We start from the raw sequence: 21,920 nt of genomic DNA on the forward strand, positions 1-21,920 counted from the left end.
CGGTGTGTAGAATATACACTACTGGCCATTAAAATTTGCTACACCACAAAGATCACGTGCTACATACGTGAAATGTATCCGACAGGAAGAAGATGCTGTGATATGCAAATGATTAGCTTTTCAGAGCATTCACACAAGGTTGGCGCCGGTGGCGACACCTATAACGTCATGACATGAGGAAAGTTTCCAACCGATTTCTCATACGCAATCAGCAGTTGACCGGCGTTGCCTGGTGAAACGTTGTTGTGACGCCTCGTGTAAGGAGGAGAAATACGTACCATCACGTTTCCGACTTTGATAAAGGTCGGATTGTAGCCTATCGCGATTGCGGTTTATCGTATCGCGACATTGCTGCTCTCGTTGGTCGAGATCCATTGACTGTTAGCAGAATATGGAAACGGTGGGTTCACAAGGGTAAAACGGAACGCCGTGCTAGCAGCCGAGATGACAGACATCTTATAAGCATGGCTGTAACGGATCGTGCAACCACTTCTCGATCCCTGAGTCAACAGATGGGGACGTTTGCAAGACAACAACCACCTGCACGAACTGTTCGACGACGTTTGTAGCAGCCTGGACTATCAGTTCGGAGACCATGGCTGCGGTTACCCTTGACGCTGCATCACAGACATGAGCGCATGTGATGGTGTACTCAACGACGAACCTGGGTGCACGAATAGCAAAATGTCATTTTTTTCGGATGAATCTATGTTCTGTTTACAGCATCATGATGGTCGCATCCGTGTTTGGCGACATCGCGGTGAACGCACATTGGAAGCGTGTATTCGTCATCGCCATACTGGCGTATCACCCGGCGTGATGGTATGGGGTGCCATTGGTTACACGTCTCGGTCACCTCTTGATAGCATTGACGGCACTTTCAACAGTGGACGTTACATTTCAGATGTGTTACGACCCGTGGCTCTACCCTTCATTCGATCCCTGCGAAACCCAACATTTCAGCAGGATAATGCACGACCGAATGTTGCAGATCCTGTACAGGCCTTTCTGGATACAGAAAATGTTCGACTGCTGCCCTGGCCAGGACATTCTTCAGATCTCTCACCATTTTAAAACTTCTGGTCAATGGTGGCCGAGCTACTGGTTTCTTCACAATACGCCAGTCACTATTGTTGATGAACTGTGGTATCGTGTTGAAGCTGCATGGGCAGTTGTACCTGTACACGCCATCCAAGCTCTGTTTGACTCAATGCCCAGGCGTATCAAGGCAGTTATTACGGCCAGAGGTTGTTATTCTGGGTACTGATTTGTCAGGATGTATGAACCCAAATTGCGTGAAAATGTAATCGCATGTCAGTTCTAGTATAGTATATTTGTCCAATGAATACCCGTTTATCATCTGCATTTCTTCTTTGTCTAGGAATTTTAATGGCCAGTAGTATATGAGTCTGGCGACATACCATCTGAGTTTCGGAAAAGCATCATCCACACAATCCCGAAGACGGGATGAGCTGCCAAGTGCGAGAATTATCGCACAGTCAGCTTAACAGCTCATATGTCCAAGTTGCTTACAAGAATCATATACAGAAGAATGGAAAAGAAAATTGAGGATGCGGTATATGACTATCAGTTTGGTCTTAGGAAAAGTAAAGGCACGAGAAAGGCAATTCTGACGTTGAGGTTAATAATGGAAGCAAGACTAAAGAAGAATCAAGACACATTCATAGCATTTGTCGACCAGAAAAAGGGTTCGACAATGTAAAATGGTGCAAGATGTTGGAAATTCTGAGAAAAGTAGGGGTAAGTTATAGGGAGAGACCGATGTACAACAGCCAAGGGGGAATAATAAGTGGGACGACCAAGAACGAAGTGCTCGTATTAAAAAGAGTGTAAGACAAGGATGTAGCCTTTCGCCTCTACTGTTCAATCTGTACATCGAGGAAGCAATGATGAAAATAAGAGAAAGACTCAGGAGTGGAATTAAAATTCAAGGTGAAAGGATACCAGTGACACGATTCAGTAATGACATTGCTATCATGTGTGAAAGTGAAAGAGAATTACATGATCTGCTGGACGGAATGAACAGTCTAATGAGTACACAGTGTGGATTGAGAGTAAATCGAAGAAAGACGAAAGTAATGAGAAGCAGTAGAAATGAGAACAGCCAGAAAACTTAATATCAGAATCGATTGCCACGAAGTAGATGAAGTTAGGGAATTCTGCTACCTAGGCAGTAAAATAACCAATGACGGATGAACCAAGGAGGACGTCAGAAGCAGACTAGCACTGGCAAAAAAGGCATTTCTGGCCAAGAGAAGTCTACTAGTATCAAATATCGGCCTTAATTTGAGGAAGAAATTTCTGAGGATGTACATCTGGAGTACAGCATTGTATGGTAGTGAAACATGGACTGTGGGAAAACCGGAACAGACGAGAATCGAAGTATTTGAGATGTGGTGCTACAGACGAATGTTGAAAATTAAGTGAACTGATAAGGAATGAGGAGGCTCTCCGCAGAATCGAAGAGGAAGGAATATGTGGAAAACACTGATAAGGAGAAGGGACAGGATCATAGGGCATCTGTTAAGATATGATGGAATGACTTCCATGGTACTAGAGGGAGCTGTAGAGGGCAAAAACTGTAGAGGAAGACAGAGATTGGAATACACCCAGTAAATAATTGAGGATGTAGGTTGCAAGTGCTACTCTGAGATGAAGAGGTTAGCACAGGAGAGAAAGTCGTGGCGGGCCGCATCAAACCAGTCAACAAAAGACTGATGACCAAAAAAAGGCCCCCCAGGTGAACTGAAGGGCTACCAACAACGTCCCCTCAATATCCGCATGTAGCGCTTGCTGCTATTGTTATTCTTCATTCATCTCCGCACGCAGACCAACTGTAGTACACCGTGTTACCAGACGTCTGTGATAGTGTAGTGTTGTAGGAACTGTAACCATGGCGTATTTGAACTCTGAAAAGGCGGAGATGATACTCATCCATGGCGAGTGTCGACGAAATGCAGCTGAAGCCTGCAGGGTGTATGCAGAACGGTACCCGGACAGAGAGCATCCAACGTGCCGCACATTGCAAAACATCTACCGCCAACTGTATGCAACAAGTATGGTCGTAGCACGCAAACGGGTCCGTAACAGGCCCGTCACAGGAGAAGGGGGTGCAGTTGGTGTGTAAGCTGCTGTTGCCATGAACCCACACATGTGTACACGGGACATTGCGAGAGCCGGTGGACTGAGTCAAAGTAGTGTCATGCGCATACTGCATCGTCACCGCTTTCACCCGTTTCATGTGTCGCTACGTCAGGAATTACATGGTGATGAAGCGGGTTTCACAAACCACGGGGCAGTGAATCTACGGAACATGCCTTACTGGTCCGTCGACAATCCTCGCTGGCTCAGACAGGTAGAGCGACAGCGACCGTGGACTGTAAATGTATGGTGCGGAATCATTGGCGAACACCTCATTGGTCTTCACTTCATTGCAGGAGCCCAAACAGCTGCAACATATATCGCGTTTCTACAGAATGATCTGCCAACGTTGCTCGAAAATGTCCCACTGGAAACGCGTCGACGTATGTGGTATCAGCATGACGGTGCACCTGCACATTCCGCAATTAACACGAGGCTGACCCTTGACAGGATGTTCGACGGGCGTTTCATAGGACGCACAAATTGGCCAGCCCGCTCTCCTGATCTTACACCTCTGGACTTCTTTCTGTAGGGTACGTTAAAGGAGAATGTGTACCTTGATGTGCCTACAACCCCAGATGATATGAAACAACGTATTGTGGCAGCCTGCGGCGACATTACACCAGATGTACTGCGGCGTGTACGACATTCATTACGCCAGACACTGCAATTGCGTGCAGCAAATGATGGCCACCACATTGAACATCTATTGGCCTGACATGTCGGGACACACTCTATTCCACTCCGGAATTGAAAACGGAAACCACCTGTGTACGTGTACCTTACCCCTCATGGTAACGTACATGTGCGTCAGCGGAAAAGACCAATAAAAAGGTGTTAGCATGTGGCCGTAATGTGCTGTTCCAGTCTCTTCTGTACCTAAGGTCCATCACCGTTCCCTATGGATCCCTATGTAATTCGGTGCTCTTTGATACACACGACCGAACAGCGGAGAAGTGGTACTCAAGCGTCAACTTTAGGATACAATATCTCCGGATGTAATTAACATTTTACAATGCAACAAACGGCAATGATTACGTATTTGTTTATATGTTCAGATGTGCTAACAAAACTAACGAGGTTCCATTAAAAAAAACCTAGGTTTGTGTTAAAAAACATACTTCCGTGCATTTTTGTATGGTTTGTATTAACCAATTACACTAGCCCCTCTCCTCACGTTCGGTCTGTGGAATCGATTCGTCAGTATTTGGTGTGGTTTACGAAATGCATCCAGCGGTAATGTTAGGTGACTCGCCCTGTATATGGGCATCAGTGGAAGGTGCCTGGTTCACGCTCTCCTGCTGACTGCTGTTCACCGGCCACGAAGGCCGAAATCTGCACAGCAGTACCTCAACTGGACTTATACTGAGCCGTGACAGATATCATTTTGAGGTGACTCTCCTTTTATTGGTCATCGGAAAGAAACGTCTGAAATCAAAGACCCTGCAACAATTGTCGGAAGGGTCCAGGCTTTAGGAGGGTGCGTTATGGTCTGGGAAGTTTTTTTTGTGGGATACCTCGTGTGATCTTGTCATTCTAGAAGGCACAGTAAATCAACACAAGTATGCTTCTATGACTGGGGATCGTGCACACCCCTACATGCAGCTTGTTTCTCCTTGACACGGTGGTATCTACTAGCAGCGCGATGAGACGTGTCACAGAACTCGCATTGTGAGTGCGTGATTAGAAGAGCGCCAGGATGAGTTTGGTGTACTCCACTGGAGCAGCACCGACTCAAAAGAAGGCCTCAGCGCTTGTTCGTGACGTCACGTCAGCTGGGCATGGCGAACGCCAGGTCTGTTGCAGGTAGAAACGCCTGGGCGTGCTTATCACTATAAATCTCTTATCTTTGGACAAAATGTTTGGTATTGTTTTGGATTCTGGAGTTTTATTTAGATGAAAGATTTTCTTACTATCGTAAAGCTACAAATGAAGATCACAGTTCAGTATTACTGAATCCTGTCGAAGCAAACCTAGATCAATATGAGAAGATGCTTTGTCCCATTGCAAGCTTCGGAAATTTTACATTCAAGTATCTGTATTTACTTGATCCATTTTGCTATCGAAACTTACCCCAACCGCCCTACAATCAACTAGGTTCTTTTATTTATTTTCGTTTGACATCGTCATTTGGAATGTGAATTAATTTACATGTGTAAATGTCCAACTGTTGCCAGTCATTAGATTACAGTTCTTTTCAACGAAAGGAATTCTAAATAGGAGACAAAATAGCTTCATACATCGAAAATACTGCTCAGCTTAAACTTTTTTAAACATGCAGATTAGAAAAGATAAATATTCCACTCTTTCAACTGAAAGGAGAAACATTATAAGATAAAATAATTTTATTTGATAAAACAAGAATCTCTCTTTTGCCTCTTCTTCTGTCCCCCACCCCCACCCCCAACGTGTACAATCGCAAGATATTTCATTAACATTCAGCGCTCCTCACCCAATAGTCAACCAGGATACCTGAAGAAGAGCACCAATATCTTCACAGATTCTTGTAAAAGCAACCCAGTACAAACGTAACTTCCTGAGATTTATAAATAAGGTAAAGAAGCACGAATTCTGTTTCTGCTGGACCATGAAGTTGTTTTTGTCTGTCAATCCATAAAACAGGTTGGTCAACAACCGCCAATAGTTTCACATTTTCCTGTGTCAGAGAGTGAGACACCAACATTATGAGTATGCCTGCAACAGACCTGGCGTTCGCCGTGCCTAGCTGACGTGACGTCACGAAAAAGTGCCGAGGCCTTCCTTTGAGTCGGTGTTGACTGGAGTCGGCGTGGCTCTACATCCCTGCCGGTAACTTCCAGAACCTCAGTGGAGTCTTCCTGCACGTGTCACAAAAAAGTGGTTCAAATGGCTCTGAGCACTTTGGGACTCAACATCTGAGGTCATCAGTCCCCTAGAACGTAGAACTACTTAAACCTAACTAACCTAAGGACGTCACCCACATCCATGCCCGAGGCAGGATTCGAACCTGCGACCGTAGGGGTCGCGTGGTTGCAGACTGAAGTGCCTAGATCCGCTCGGCCACAGCCGGCTGCGCTGTAATAGACAGCTCTTCAAGCTTTTGACTTGCGGTCACATTATGTCACTGGACGGTGCGTATTATAGATCTTTTCCTTTAGTTTGTACCTGTTTTCCTGAACATTTGAAAGATGTTGCACTATTTTTTTTTCTAAATTGACAGATCCTACGAGACTGTCTTGCTTTTTCCTATGCGTTGTTTTCATCATCGAGACTAGCGTAACGCATAGCTTGAGAACCTCAAGGAGAAGCTACGAAAGCAGTGAGTGTGTTGTGCGTGTTTTTCAGACACAACGACCTTCCGTGGAACATCCGCAAGTTCCTGAAGAACCAGCTGCGCGACTTCCCCTTCCACGAGGACCTACGCTCGGTGCCGCCCTGGTCCCACAGCGCCTGGTCGCACACCGACCTGCCGCGCCTCCGCCAGGGGATGGTCGCAGCCCAGGTGAGCGCACGCTGCCCGCCCCCATGCGCAACACAATCGTGGCGTGGGTGGCTGCCGCCAGTGGTACCGAGTACAGTGTCGTCTCACAATTTTAGCAATCACGGGTCATTGCGCGAGGTTGGATAACTTGCAGCCTTTGGTTGCCCTGCTCAGAACACCAAGAGTGACACTTCCATCACGTGCCGCAAAACAACAAAGATATGTAAAGTTATTCACATTCTCTATTGTCTTCTCCTCCAAAAACAGATTTCTTCACTGTTGTGTTTTTATTTAACCCGAACTCCGAATTTCGTGTTAAGAAGATATGGTTTCCTCTGTACTTCCATATGAGTTTCAGCCTAAATCCTGGCGAACCAAAATTGATACATATACAGCTCCCATTGGGGTAGGGTTGATAACACGGAGAGACAAGGGGGACGGAGGACATGGAGAGAAAGAAAAGGAACTGGAATGGACAGAAAGAGAGAGTGAGGAGGAGATGGATTTAGGGGGGCTGAGGAGAAGATGGAGGGGGTGGAGGAGATTGACAGAGGGGAGAGGAGGAGATGGACAGAGGAGGAAGGAGCAGAATGGACAGAGGGAGGAGGAGCAGATAGAAGGAAGAGCAGATGGACAGAGAGTAGAGTGTAGGAGGAGATGGATGGAGGGGGGAGAGAAGAGCATGGACAGGGAGAGAAGGAAGGAGTATATCGATCAATTGGAATAAGTACACACCCAGGTGTAACTCCTCCCGGGATTTGCGAAATTACAAGTTAACAATGACTGCGAATTATGAATTTTGATCCGTGTCGGGACAAGGCATCCGAATCCGAAGTAAATAATTATTATTCCGCGGGAAACAGGAGACGTTATAACTTGATCGTTATTGAATGAGTACTTACATTCAATAACGATCGGTAAATGAAATAACGGAAATAATTTGGAAATAAATTTTGCCAGTGGAAATTTTGCTGAAAGAAATAATTAAGTTGTAAAAGCAATTAAAAAATCGGTCGCCATCTCAACTGATGAGCGACAGTCTGTTAAGTACGTGAATAATTGAGTCTAAATTAAAGTTTACCAATTTGTAGCGCAGCAGATGGAATGGGAACTTTTACGTTAACTTTCAATAAGTATTTTGATAATTATTTTGTTCATAATTTGTCAACTAAGTGCAATGCTGACAACACAGATAATTATCTATCGAGATTTTGAATAATGGACTGTCATTCTGTCTTTAAAATTACGTACTTTGCACATTTTAATCTACTGATAATGAAATATATTGCCAATAATTGATTAACTATGTTTTGAATGATAATAATTCATTAACTGGGCGGTTGTCAGGTGGAATAAGCTTTATAGTTTCACGAAATATCCTTGAACTAACTTCAGCTGAATACGCATTGAAATAAATCTTAATAATTCAATTTATTACTTCAGTCTATTATTAAGTTACTACGGTTGGCGTAAGCTTATTAAGTGCAAAAATTAACTACGATAACCAATCGTTCAAAACAGTCTGAAATTTACTCTTCACCGTCTATGCAAATAATTTGATAATTAACATATTTTCTCTTTGATAATGGAGTGACACACTCGGTTCAGTAAGGTAAGGATCAGAAGGCACCTAATTGGTGTTATTGTCGGGTGGAATTTAACTGCAACACTTCGATTATAAAGTGCTTGTTATTAATTGTTCAACTTCAGAGGAGAGCACAATCACTGACAAGCCTTCTACAATTTTATCCTAAGAAAATTACTTGCCCGAATCTCGTGGTCGTGCGGTAGCGTTCTCGCTTCCCGCGCCCGGGTTCGATTCCCGGCGGGGTCAGTGATTTTCTCTGCCTCGTGATGGCTGGGTGTTGTGTGTTGTCCTTAGGTTAGTTAGGTTTAAGTAGTTCTAAGTTCTAGGGGACTGATGACCATAGATGTTAAGTCCCATAGTGCTCAGAGCCATTTGAACCATTTTTGAAAATTACTTAGATCTTACTTCCCTCGTTGTCGGTGGATCGAGGGAAGTCCACGGCGGCAACACAATGTGGCAGCGGGGTTTTACTGGTGCGACTTGGGCCCACAGTGTGCTTAACATTTAAGCCTCCGTTTCTTCAGCACTATGCCCATTAATCCATAATAACTTGCCCGGCCATGTTTCCAGATTGATGACCATTTCTTTCCCGTCGTACTCAGATCCACACACTAGCCGTTAGATGCAACACAGCCAGGACCAGCAGCACTCGACTGTACGTCTTACTCCGAGGACGGCGTCACTGCAACTACTGCCCGCTGGCGCGCTGGCGCGCTCCCGCGCCCAGCACCACGACCAACAATCTCTCTGACTTCAACGTTAACTAAATATGCCCTGACTTGCCAGTGTTAAATGTTACATAATTCAAACATAGTATTTACAATACATATTTATACTAGACAATACACTGTACACAAACAGTTTCATGTGTTAAGTAAGCGAAAAAATTCATAGCAAGGACTGCGTTGTAGCGTCACATTGGCAACGCCACGTATTTAGCTAGTCTGTAAATACAAGAACACCTAGGTTTCCTCTTTCTGATCCCTTGAGGCCCGTGAGTATGTATCCTGTGAGTGTGATGAAGATTAATGGGCAAAGAGTAATGGCACGTTGCACAAATGCCTCTGTTCTAAATCGTACAGGGTGTTTCAAAAATGACCGGTATATTTGAAACGGCAATACAAACTAAACGAGCAGCGATAGAAATACACCGTTTGTTGCAATATGTTTGGGACAACAGTACATATTCAGGCAGACAAACTTTCGAAATTACAGTAGTTACAATTGTCAACAACAGATGGCGCTGCGGTCTGGGAAACTCTATAGTACGATATTTTCCACATATCCACTATGCGTAGCAATAATGTGGCGTAGTCTGAATGAAATTACCCAAAACCTTTGACAACGTGTCTGGCGGAATGGCTTCACATGCAGATGATATGTACTGCTTCAGCTGTTCAATTGTTTCTGGATTCTGGCGGTACAACTGGTCTTTCAAGTGTCCCTACAGAAAGAAGTCACAGGGGTTCATATCTGGCGAATAGGGAGGCCAATCCACGCCGCCTCCTGTATGTTTCGGATAGCCCAAAGCAATCACACGATCATCGAAATATTCATTCAGGAAATTAAAGACGTCGGCCGTGCGATGTGGTCGGGCACCATCTTGCATAAACCACGAGGTGTTCGCAGTGTCGTCTAAGGCAGTTTGTACCGCCACAAATTCACGAAGAATGTACAGATGGCGTGATGCAGTAATCGTTTCGGATCTGAAAAATGGGCCAATGATTCCTTTGGAAGAAATGGCGGCCCAGACCAGTACTTTTTGAGGATGCAGGGACGATGGGACTGCAACATGGGGCTTTTCGGTTCCCCATATGCGCCAGTTCTGTTTATTGACGAAGCCGTCCAGGTAAAAATAAGCTTCGTCAGTAAACCAAATGCTGCCCACATGCATATCGCCGTCATCCATCCTGTGCACTATATCGTTAGCGAATGTCTCTCGTGCAGCAATGGTAGCGGCTCTAAGGGGTTGCCGCGTTTGAATTTTGTATGGATAGAGGTGTAAACTCTGGCGCATGAGACGATACGTGGACGTTGGCGTCATTTGGACCGCAGCTGCAACACGGCGAACGGAAATCCGAGGCCGCTTTTGGATCACCTGCTGCACTAGCTGCGCGTTGCCCTTTGTGGTTGCCATACGCAGTCGCCCTACCTTTCCAGCACGTTCATCCGTCACGTTCCCAGTCCGTTGAAATTTTTCAAACAGATCCTTTATTGTATCGCTTTTCGGTCCTTTGGTTACATTAAACCTCCGTTGGAAACTTCGTCTTGTTGCAACAACACTGTGTTCTAGGCTGTGGAATTCCAACACCAGAAAAATCCTCTTTTCTAAGGAATAAACCATGTTGTCCACAGCACACTTGCACGTTGTGAATAGCACACGTTTACAGCAGAAAGACGACGTACAGAATGGCGCACCCACAGACTGCGTTGTCTTCTATATCTTTCACATCACCAGCAGCGCCATCTGTTGTTGAAAATTGTAACTACTGTAATTTCGAAAGTTTGTCCGCCTGAAAATGTACTGTTGTCCCAAGCATATTGCAACAAACGGTGTATTTCTATCGCTGCTCGTTTAGTTTTTATTGCAGTTTTAAATATACCGGTCATTTTTGAAACACCCTGTATAATATACGGATCCGTGCTGTCTGTGCATGTGTATGGGCTGCCCCGTGCAACAAGCTACTCTGTCAGTTAAAATCTACCCTGACACGCCTAGGTGATGCGGAATTGACCGCTAGTTGCCACGAGAGGCAGGCCTGTCAGTATAACGGACGCTAAACGTCTGCTGTTTGGTTGTGGGAGATCTTCGTGGACTGGTGGTCATGCATTTTCCACTATCGTTTCTAAATTCATATAAGAGACCCTCTTTTCTACGCATTTCCAGAGGTAACAACTTACACAACACCGGATGACAATATGTGTGCGTGGATTTGATGGTCCAAGAGATCAGTCTCGTGGCAGTGGTCAACTCTTCTATCAACCAGCTTGGAATGACAATTCTTGATCAAGACTGGGCCACAATATTCAGCAGTGGAAAATGCTAGAGCCAGCGATGAGATGTGAAGAGTTTCAATAGTTCCTCCACAAGTAGTTTCACAGAGCTTCTGAGTTACGTTGTTTCGAGGTGATATTTTTACTGTGTTATTATCAAGGTATGTTCCATATGTAACGGAACGGTCAAGTGTCACCCTTAGAGACTTGGGATGTTCCTTGTGATTTAAGGTAACACCTCGAAGTAGCACACGTGTTACTTTGTCACTGTCTTTGTCTGCAGGCATTGTGGATATAGTAAGACGATGCAGCACCAAGGGCACTGATGCCTGGCCCCTCGGTGCAAGCCCTCGTTCCACGTAAGACGTTTAGCAACAACCGACTGCTGCTCTTCACACTTACCTTGTCAGAGCATTTTTGTGTTTTCCAACACTATTCAAAGTATGAAACAGTAAATTACGAGTGACTGCGACCTATTTTAAGAAGTGTTTGCAGTTCTCCTTGTCTAGTTTTTTAAACAAAACATAACATTATTCAGAATTTTTGGCTTTGGCCAGAAAATGATACTGACACAACGTGTAACGTCAAAATGAATTTGGGGTAGAATACTTTTTGAAATTTCCTATTCGATGCGTGTTACTAGGAATTCTGTATGCCTGTATTAATTTTACAGTAAAAGGTGACCAAGGTGACCAAAAGCCTGTACGTAATAAATCGACAATCGTTTATAATTTTGTATCATTATGCACGATGTGTGTAATTCTTTTTTCGTGCTTCACGTGCTACTGCATCATCTGAAACCTATAGAGTACGTCCTCCTTACCATGTTAATTCACGACCACAAGATGGCTAGGTGTCCGAATGATTTTACAGTGAATTTTGATGTAGGCATTTACTGGACTTTGTCTTAAGAGCGGTCCTGGTATATACCTCAAGGTGATCGCTCATTACTCTGGTCCAAAGATTCACATTTGGTTTTTTGGTAGAACTTGGTCCTTCTGCCAATGAGCAAGTCACTACTTATGCATCATCATTTTACAACCCTACAGTAATGTAATTTTTATGGTGTACAAAGTATATTGTTCATACACTGAAGCGCCAAATAGACTGGTATAGGCATACGTATTCAAACACAGAGGTAAGTAAACAGCCAAAAAATGGTTCAAATGGCTCTGAGCACTATGGGACTTAACTTCTAAGGTCATCAGTCCCATAGAACTCAGAACTACTTAAACCTAACTAACCTAAGAACATCACACACATCCATGCCCGAGGCAGGATTCGAACCTGCGACCGTAGCGGTCGCGCCGTTCCAGACTGTAGCGCCTAGAGCCGCTCGGCCACTGCGGGCGGCAGTAAACAGGCAGAATACAGCACTGCGCTCAACAGTGCCTACATAAGACAACATGTAGAATTCGGATATTTGTGGTAAGTTACTATTGGACCAAACTGCGGAAGTCAACGGTCCCTAGATAACATGTGTGGTTCAGTTGTTAGATGCGTTACTGCTGCTACAATGGCAGGTTATCAAGATTTAAGTGACTTTGAAAATGATGCTATAATCGGCCCACGATCAATTGGACATAGCATCTTAGAGGCAGTGATGAAGTTGGTATTTTCCCTTACGACGATTTCACGAGTGTACCGTGAATATCAGGAATCCGGTAAAACATCAAATCACGGATATCGCTGCGACCGGATAAAGATCTTGCAAGAACGGGACCAACGACGATTGAAGACAATCCTTCAACGTGACAGAAATGCAGCACTTCCGCAAATTGCTGCAGATTTCAGTACTGGGGCACCAGCAAGTGTCAGCGTGCGAACTGTCCAAAGAAACATCGTCGATATGTGTAACCTTGATGACTGCACGACACAAAGCCTTACGCCTCGCCTGCGCCCATCAACACCGACATTGTACTGTTGATGAACGGAAATATGTTGAAATGTTCGAATGTGTGTGAAATCTTATGGGACTTAACTGCTGAGGTCATCAGTCCCTAAGCTTACACACTACTTAACCTAAAGTGTCCTAAGGACAAACACACACACCCATGCCAGAGGAAGGACTCGAACCTCCGCCGGGACCAGCCGCACAGTACATGACTGCAGCGCTTTAGACCGCACGGCTAATCCCGCGCGGCCGGAAATATGTTGCCTGGTCGGACGAGTCTCGTTTCAACTTCTATCGAGCATGTGGGCGTGTACGGATATGAAGACAACCTCATGTATCCATGGACCATGCATGTCAGCAGGGGACTGTTCAAGTTGCTGAATGTTCTGTAAGGGTTGGGGTGCGTGCAGTTGGAGTGATATGAGACCCCTGATACTTCTAGATACGACTCTGACAGGTGACACGTACGTAAGCATCCCGTATGATCACCTGCATGCATTCATGTCCATCGTACATTCCGACAACATTGGGCAATTCTACCAGGACAATGGGACACCCCACATGTCCAGAGTTGCTGCAGAGTTGCTCCAGGAACATTCTTCTGTTTAAACACTTCCGCTGGCCACTAAACTCCCCAGACATGAACATTATTGAGCATATCTGGGATGCCTTGTAACCCCCTCGGACTCTGACATCTTTATGGACAGCGCTGCAGGATTCATGGTGTCAGTTACATCCATCAATACTTCAGACATTAGTCGAATCCATGCCACATCGTGTTGAAACATTTCTGCGTGCTTACTTGGCCCCTAAACGATATCACGCAGATGTACGAATTTCTTTGGCTCTTCAGTATAGTAAAGCCACGTTAAAAACCTCTCCCATGCTAGATGCAGAAAGTGGTCCTGGGACTTCACGAGGCAGCAATAGTATGACGGGACTGCACCGTAAGTAACATGAGACTTCTCAAGACAACGATTACAGTGATGGCTCTACTATCGAGCGCATAACGTCTGCAGATCGTAATGGGGGTCTATAAAAAATTCCAGAGTAGAAAAGTGTGATAAATTTCATTAAAATCTGTTGAATTTCTAGAAATGGAATGTTAAAAAAAATCACATATTCCTACAGGAGGTAGTATTGGTCAAAACTAGAGGCATATTTCCTATAATTACATATCCGAAAATCAATACCTGTTTACCTGTTGAGATATGGGTCGTTTTACTTACGAGGAGTAACGCATAGTTTTCTATGGTGTAACAGGTGTCACAAGAGACTGCGCAATAAATTAGCACGATAGATTGCTTCAGTATCAATGTATGGGAATGAACTGTCGGTGACAGTCTCATAGGGCCAAAATCTTTTCCAAGTAGAGTAACAGTTGCTCTGTATCATAGGTTTCTGAATTATGAATTACTACGGCTACTGGGGAACGTCACCCTTGCATAAAGACAACGACTGTGATTTATACAGCAGGGGGCACCACGCCATTTTCTATAGATCGTGTGACAGAGCGATTGCGAAGAAAGACTGAAAAATGCCCAAGGAGGTGTGGTAATCACATGCAGCGCTGCCTGTAATTTCTGTTTCTACGTTACATAAATTGGAAACAGAGAACAAACTGACCCGTATATCTGCTTTCCACACAGTTGGTTATAATTACTTTTTTTTCCTAGTTTTGACCAATTGTCGAATATTACAGCAAATTTCATTCATAAAACCCTACTTCCTTTAACAACGTGTTACAGCTTAACTCTCTTCGTAGGCATCACCTCTGAGTCCACGAGAGTGCGTCCATTCTGTGAAAGCACGAACACAAATCATCATCTCTTTTTGGAAATAATAGTTTCAGTTGAATTAGCCTGAATAAAATAGGCGAAAAATATGCTAAACTATATTTCTCGCCTAAAATGTCAGAAGGAAGAGAAAAGAAAAGAAAAGAAAAGAAATGAAAAAAGAAAACGGGAAAAATGTACCAATAGTTTCGAAAGTAAGGAGGCCCTTAGCGACGACTTAGTCTTTCATAGAAGGGGTCGGGTATTTGCGGCTGGAGGGCTTCCCGAGGTCCCAGATGCCGGCTTTACTTTTGCTCGTTAACTGTATGAGCGTTATTATGGCTTGGGAAAGCGGCAAAGCGCAGCACAGTAGAGTTAAAATCGCGCTCCTAGGCGGTAGGGTTGCAGGACTTCTGATCCGCTTCCCAGCTCGTTGAATTCACTCGATGCGGCATGTATAGCTGGAGACATTAATCAGTATTTGCTTAGAAGCGATGAACTGGCCCATGTCTGACGTCAGTAACTTTTTCAGAGTAATGGAAAAAAGTATGTCTACAAACTCGAAGGACCTGTAGAATATTGTACCAGCGATAAATAATTAAGCTCTCAGAAAAATGTAGTTGACCTCAGCCGAAATTGTGTGAGAGAATTGCGCAGTTCCTGACAATTTTAAAACTGGGGAAAGGACAGCTAAAATATACGTAAATGACATATAGTACAACAAGTGTTTAAATACAGGCGTTAAAACTATTGCAGTATGAAAATGTATGAAATGTTGAATACTCCGCTGTAGTGGCACTTGTTTAACTCGATTAGAGACGCACACAACTGGCTTTTGTAAATACATACAGTGTTATGTAGTGTATAGAGTTGTTACAAAATGCCACAGAGTGTCAGTTGGCGTGGCTAGGCAAAGTTCTCAGCCCTCATCAAGTGATAAAATCAGTCCTCAATGATGAATGCCCAGTCTGTGTTAAAATCACGAATTGTCATAATTCTACCGATTAAAATGTGTTCCCGACAGGCTATGTCATGCAACAGACATGCCCCTCGCAAACGTTATCCAGGAAAGTATTCGGTCCGAAAGCCGACACTCTCATGTGCTTTCTACAAGATATAAACGCTATTTGACTGTACAACAGGTTTTATTGCGCAATCTAAATTTCGGGCTTAGTACATTATTGAGCGTTAAATGTATTACAAATCATTAGACCCCAAGTCATCGTCAAACAAGAATATATTTTTTCTTTATTGAACTTCGATTCCCCATCTAGGGCGGGCTGGAAGCCGCATAGGCACTGCTCTTCAGCCGAAAGACAGAACAGGGAGACATTTAAAACAACATAAAGGAGAAAAGATGGGGAAACAGAGATTCAAAAAATGGGAAACATAATGGAAGATAGCATGCAAAAGGGGGTGACTGTAAAAAGGGAGAGAAAAAGCTAAAAAAGTGTACACAAAAAACCACACACTATGACGATCGAAAGAACACAATGCCAAGTACGACCAGAGCATAAAAGCTGCGATGGGCAGTGTAGCTTACAACAATCACGGACAGCAACACTATATACAAGTCCAGCACATGATTAAAATCACAGCACTTGACGTAACTGTAGAGGAGTACTGAACACAACACTGACGTAGCACACCACCAATGGTGAAGAACCAAATGAGAGGCTCTGCCAGGGGTATGAATACGAGATACAAGGGAAGAAAGGGGGGAACGGGCAGAGCGAGAGGGGGGGGGGGGGGGAGAAGCGGAGATAGGGTGGGGGACGCCGAAAGGGGCTGGGGAGGTATGGTGGGGAAGTGAAACAGCTGAGCAGGAGCTGCAGAGCCTCGGGGGGGGGGGGGGGGGGGGGAAGTAGGAAATACCACTCTGGAAGAAGAAGGGGAGATGAAAAGTGGGGCCCTGGGGAGGGGGAACAAGGACAGGCTACAATGGTAGGAAGGGTAGATGTCATGTCCAAGTTCATCATCAAGGAGGATGAGGTGCCAGAAAATGGCCTGATGAAGGTGATGAAGGGTGTGGAGGTGGAGAGAGGGAGCGATACAGCGATAGAGGTGCAGCAGTGGGTGGGAAGTGAAGGAAGGCACCAGGGGGTGGGGGTATCAACCCTGCAGACAGTGTAAAGGATGCGGATATTTTCTACAAAAGGGGGGAGGAGGGGGAAGGGAATGAGATCATGGAGGAGTCGTGTGGGGGATGGAAGGGGGATATGTGATGTTCTTGGATTTTGAGGATCTTATAAGGATTGGGGAGGGGGGAGGAAAGGAGATACAGTCAACGTTGGCATAACAGAGAACAGGTCAGGTGAGGTGAGGGATTTGTAGGTGTGGAGGATGGTGGAAGGTTGCAATGCCCATGTCTGGCGGGAGTTTCAAGAGGGCTTTCTGCTGGACGATGAGGTGTTCAGGTGTGATGGTCGTCGGTGTGGCCAAGGTATCTCAGGGTGGGGGCGAGCTGAATGGGATGACCATAAATGGTAGGGCATAAGTCATGGAGACAGAAGGAGCAAGTGGTGAAGCCTATGATGATTGCCAGGGTCTTGGATCATCAAAACATATATTTCGGTTATATAAATAAGTTTTGTCGAAATAAATGTGAGAACCTTTGTGTAGAATGCTAATTTACTGGCAGTTAGCATGACTCAGTTGATTTTGGTTATGGGAAAATAGATGGTCAAATCACAGGTTTTAAACTTTGCCACACTGTTGCTGGCAGCCACTGTCAATGGCTTTTCGCGCTATTCTGTCCCACGTTAGCCTCTCTATTTCTGCGTAACTACTGCAGCCCACAGCTGTCCCCTCAGAAATTATTGCTCCCCACGCTGCCCTTAATTACCAAATTAACTATTTCTATTTAGAATGTTTCTCTAACAACTTACCCCTTCTGTAAGCCAAGTTGTGCCATAAATTTATTTTCTCCAGGATTCGATTGAGCCCTCGTCATTTATTACTCCGCCTACCTATTTAATCTTCACCATTTTTGTCCGTCCTGTGTATCTTTTGCTCGTACTGTGTCTCATCCACGTTTCGCTTCGGTATAAGGCTACACTGCAGAGAAATACCCTGAGGTAAAATCTCCAAACAGTTTTATTTAAATTCGACGTTAACAAATTTATCTTATTTTCATAAAAGCTTTCGTTCCTCATCAGAGTCCGAATTTATATCCTTTTTCGTTTGTGCGTCGTCCTAGCAATCTCCTAATGTAATCTGTTTCCGCGGCAATGACTAATTCAATAAGAATAAGAATGTACCGTACTACCCATATTTTACTTTTGGTGATACTCGTCTGATAATCTCTTTCCTTGAAATGAGTACGTTCATTTCGCTCCAATGGTCGTTATTTACAGACTCTGACAGAATTATAATACCATTGGAAAATCTAAAAGTTTCTGTTTATCCCCCTGAAATTTAATTCACTTTTCCAAATTCTTACTCAGCTACTGGCTACTTGCTGTATGAAAATTTGTGTGTGCGTTAATTTACAATTTCTTGAGGTGGTGACTGCGGAGGAATAAATTCCACTGTACATAGCCTCATGGAAACTGCCTCTTTGAGCTAACAGACTCTATATTTACAAGAACATCGGGTGACAGATTTCGTCGAGGGGAACCTCAATCAACTTGTACAACATTTCGCTGTTACTCCACGCACACATCGATCACAGGACCATAAGCTCCAGCCAACGATGTACAGTGAGTTTGCCAATAGAGGGAAGCCGCCCCAAAATTGGTACCGCATGCGTAAATACAAATGCCTTACGAAATATCGGTAAAACGATTCCCAGTAAATCGTCACATCATCAATTTGTAATTTTTTTCCTAAGTTTCCGTCAGTACAGCGAGTAGGCAAAAGTCTTATTAGGGATCACAAAATTAACGGATTACATGGAGTGTGAAGAATGTACAACATTTACTGGGTACGCTACCTCGAGTAAGGCCAACTAAATAGGAAAGTTTTCTCATATTGCAACTTTTCCATTATACAGTTTCAGTGTTGTGTGTTCTACATCTACGTCCATAGGCCTACGTTGAAAGCCATTATGAAGTGCATGGCAGAGGTGATTCCTCATCGTACCACGTTGTGAAGTTTGTTCCGGTTTGCTTCGTTACAGAATACCGGAAGGATGGCTAATACACTACTGGCCATTAAAATTGCTACACCACAAAGATCACATGCTACAGACGTGAAATTTAACCGACAGCAAGAAGAGGCTGTGATATGCAAATGATTAGATTTTCAGAGCATTCACACAAGGTTGGCGCCGGTACAACGTGCTGACATGAGGGAAGTTTCCAACCGATTTCTCATACACAAACAGCAGTTGACCGGCGTTGCCTGGTCAAACGTTCTTGTGATGCCTCGAGTAAGGAGGAGAAACGCGTACCATCACTTTTCCGACTTTGATAAAGGTCGGACTGAAGCCTATCGCAATTGTGGTTTGTCGTATCGCGACATTGCTGCTCGCGTTGGTCGAGATCCAATGACGGTTAGCAGAATATGGAATCGGTGGATTCAGGAGGGTAATACGGAATTCGTGCTGGCTCACAATTGCCTCGTATCACTAGCAGTCGAGATGACAGGCATCTTACCTGCATGGCTGAAACGGATCGTGCAGCCACATCTCGACCCCTGAGTCAACTGATGGGGACATTTGCAAGACAACAACCATCTGCACGAACAGTTCAACGACGTTCGCAGCAGCATGGACTATCATCTCGGAGACCATGGCTGCGGTTACGCCTGACGCTGCATCATAGACAGGATCGCCTGCGTTGGTGTACTCAACGACGAACCTAGGTGCTCGATTGGCAAGACGTCATTTTTTCGGTTGAATCCAGGTTCTGTTTACAGCATCATGATGGTCGTATCCGTGTTTGGCGACATCGCAGTGAACGCACATTGGAAGCGTGTATTCGTCATCGCCATACTGGCGTATCACCCCGCGTGATGGTATGGGGTGCCATTGGTTACACGTCTCGGGCACCTCTTTTCGTATTGAGGGCACTTTCAACAGTGGACGTTACATCTCAGATGTGTTACGACTCGTGGCTCTACCATTCCATCGATCTATACGAAATCCTACATTTCAGCAGGATAATGCACCACCGCATGTTGCAGGTCCCGTACGGGCCTTTCTGGATACAGAAAATGTTCGACTGCTGCCCTGGCCAGCACATTCTCCAGATCTCTAACTGAAAACGTCTGGTCAATGGTGGCGGATCAACTGGCTCGTCACAATACGCCAGTCACTACCCTTCATAAACTGTGGTATCGTGTTGAAGCTGCTTGGGCAGCTGTACTTGTACATGCCTTCGAAGCTCTGTTTAACTCAATGCCCAGGCGTATCAAGGCCGTTATTACGGCCAGAGTTTGTTGTTCTGAGTAGTGATTTCTCAGGATCTATGCACCCAAATTGCTTGAAAATGTAATCAAATGTTCGTCCTTTTTTTTGGGTCATCAGTCTACTGACTGGTTTGATGCGGCCCGCTTCGAATTTCTCGCCTGTGCTAACCTCTTCATCTCAGAGTAGCACTTGCAACCTACGTCCTCAATTAATAGCTTGACGTATTCCAATCTCTGTCTTCCCCTACAGTTTTTGCCCTCTACAGCTCCCTCTAGTACCATGGAAGTCATTCCCTCATTTAGCAGATGTCCTATCATCCTGCCCCTTCTCCTTATCAGTGTTTTCCACATATTCCTTTCCTCCCCGATTCTGCGTAGAACCTCCTCATTCCTTACCGTATCAGTCTACCTAATTTTCAACATTCGTCTATAGCACCACATCTCAAATGCTTCGATTCTCTTCTCTTCCGGTTTTCCGACAATCCATGTTTCACTACCATAGAATGCTGTACCCCAGACGTACATCCTCAGAAATTTCTTCCTTAAATTAAGGCCGGTATTTGATATTAGTAGACTTCTCTTGGCCAGAAATGCCTTTTTTGCCATAGCGAGTCTGCTTTTGACGTCCTCCTTGCTCCGTCCGTCCCAGTATAATATATTTTTCCAATGAATATCCGTTTATCATCTGTATTTCTTCTTGGTGTAGCAATTTTAATGACCAGTACTGTAAAATCCCTCTGTGCGCTTTGTGATTACACTGTCTAACGAAAATACATGTCGGATGTCGATGTATCTTTGTAGACGTACACATCACGGGGGCTATACAAATGATTAGAGTTGCAGTTCTCTGTCGTAGGTACAACAGCCACCAGAGAGGGTTAGTGTTGTTCGCGTTATCACCAGCTGACAGAGTTTGAAAGGGGGTTATGTGAGGGTCTCTATTCTGCCGGACGGTCAGATCGTGCAATATCGAGCTTTGTGGGGCAGTCGATTGTGACCTGTGCCCGATGTTAGTTGGCTTGGTTAGGTGGGGGCAGCAGGCATACGGGGCGTTCGACGACGTCGGACTAACACAAGGGATGATCGCCGAATATCGCACCAGGCATATCGCACCCCCTTTGTATTTGCGCCCGCCATCCGATAACAAGTAATGCACTCCCTGCAACATTCGCAATCGTCCCGCACCATTGGCACGGAGGCTAGCCACAGCCGGAATAGGGAATTACTCTCCCATGCGTAGCCTGCCGTTGGCACTAAACAAGCGGGTGCGTTTGGAGTGACGCCAAGTCCGGGAAACATAGACTGCTGATGAATTGCTCCTGCTTGCTTTCAGCTATGGTGTTCTGCCGGATGGCAGTCGTTATTGAATATAGCGGCTATCTGTGTGCAGGTCCCATTGTCCTTTCGTTTTGTGGATACCCAATGTGCGCCATGGGCAGCCTGTTCCCTCATGTGTTACCTCTAATGCGACAGTATCCTGGAGCCATTTTTCAACAGGACAATGCTCATCCGCACGTGGCACTTGTCTCTATGACCAGTATACATCATGGTGCTGTATCCTGTGGCCTGCAATACCCCAGATGCGTTCCCGATAAGACGTGTTTGGACTAGCTCGGATGTCCCAGCACCGGCGATATCGAAGACCGGTTACAACAGTGGTATGGTTGGGAGCAGGATACAGGGGCTGTTGGAGTG

General features: G+C 44.9%; 1 protein-coding gene across 1 annotated transcript in view; it reads left to right on the plus strand.

The window, feature by feature from the left end:
• LOC126282290 (dipeptidase 1-like) overlaps window positions 1-21,920 on the plus strand; it is a 240,283-nt gene that overhangs the window by 46,977 nt on the left and 171,386 nt on the right. Inside the window, exon 2 of the mRNA XM_049981942.1 lies at window positions 6,487-6,643. Coding sequence (XP_049837899.1) covers window positions 6,487-6,643 — 157 coding nt within the window. The remainder of the gene's footprint in view (window positions 1-6,486; window positions 6,644-21,920) is intronic.

The sequence above is a fragment of the Schistocerca gregaria genome, chromosome 7 (assembly GCF_023897955.1).
Source record: "Schistocerca gregaria isolate iqSchGreg1 chromosome 7, iqSchGreg1.2, whole genome shotgun sequence".
In the NCBI taxonomy this organism is placed as follows: Eukaryota; Metazoa; Arthropoda; class Insecta; order Orthoptera; family Acrididae; genus Schistocerca; species Schistocerca gregaria.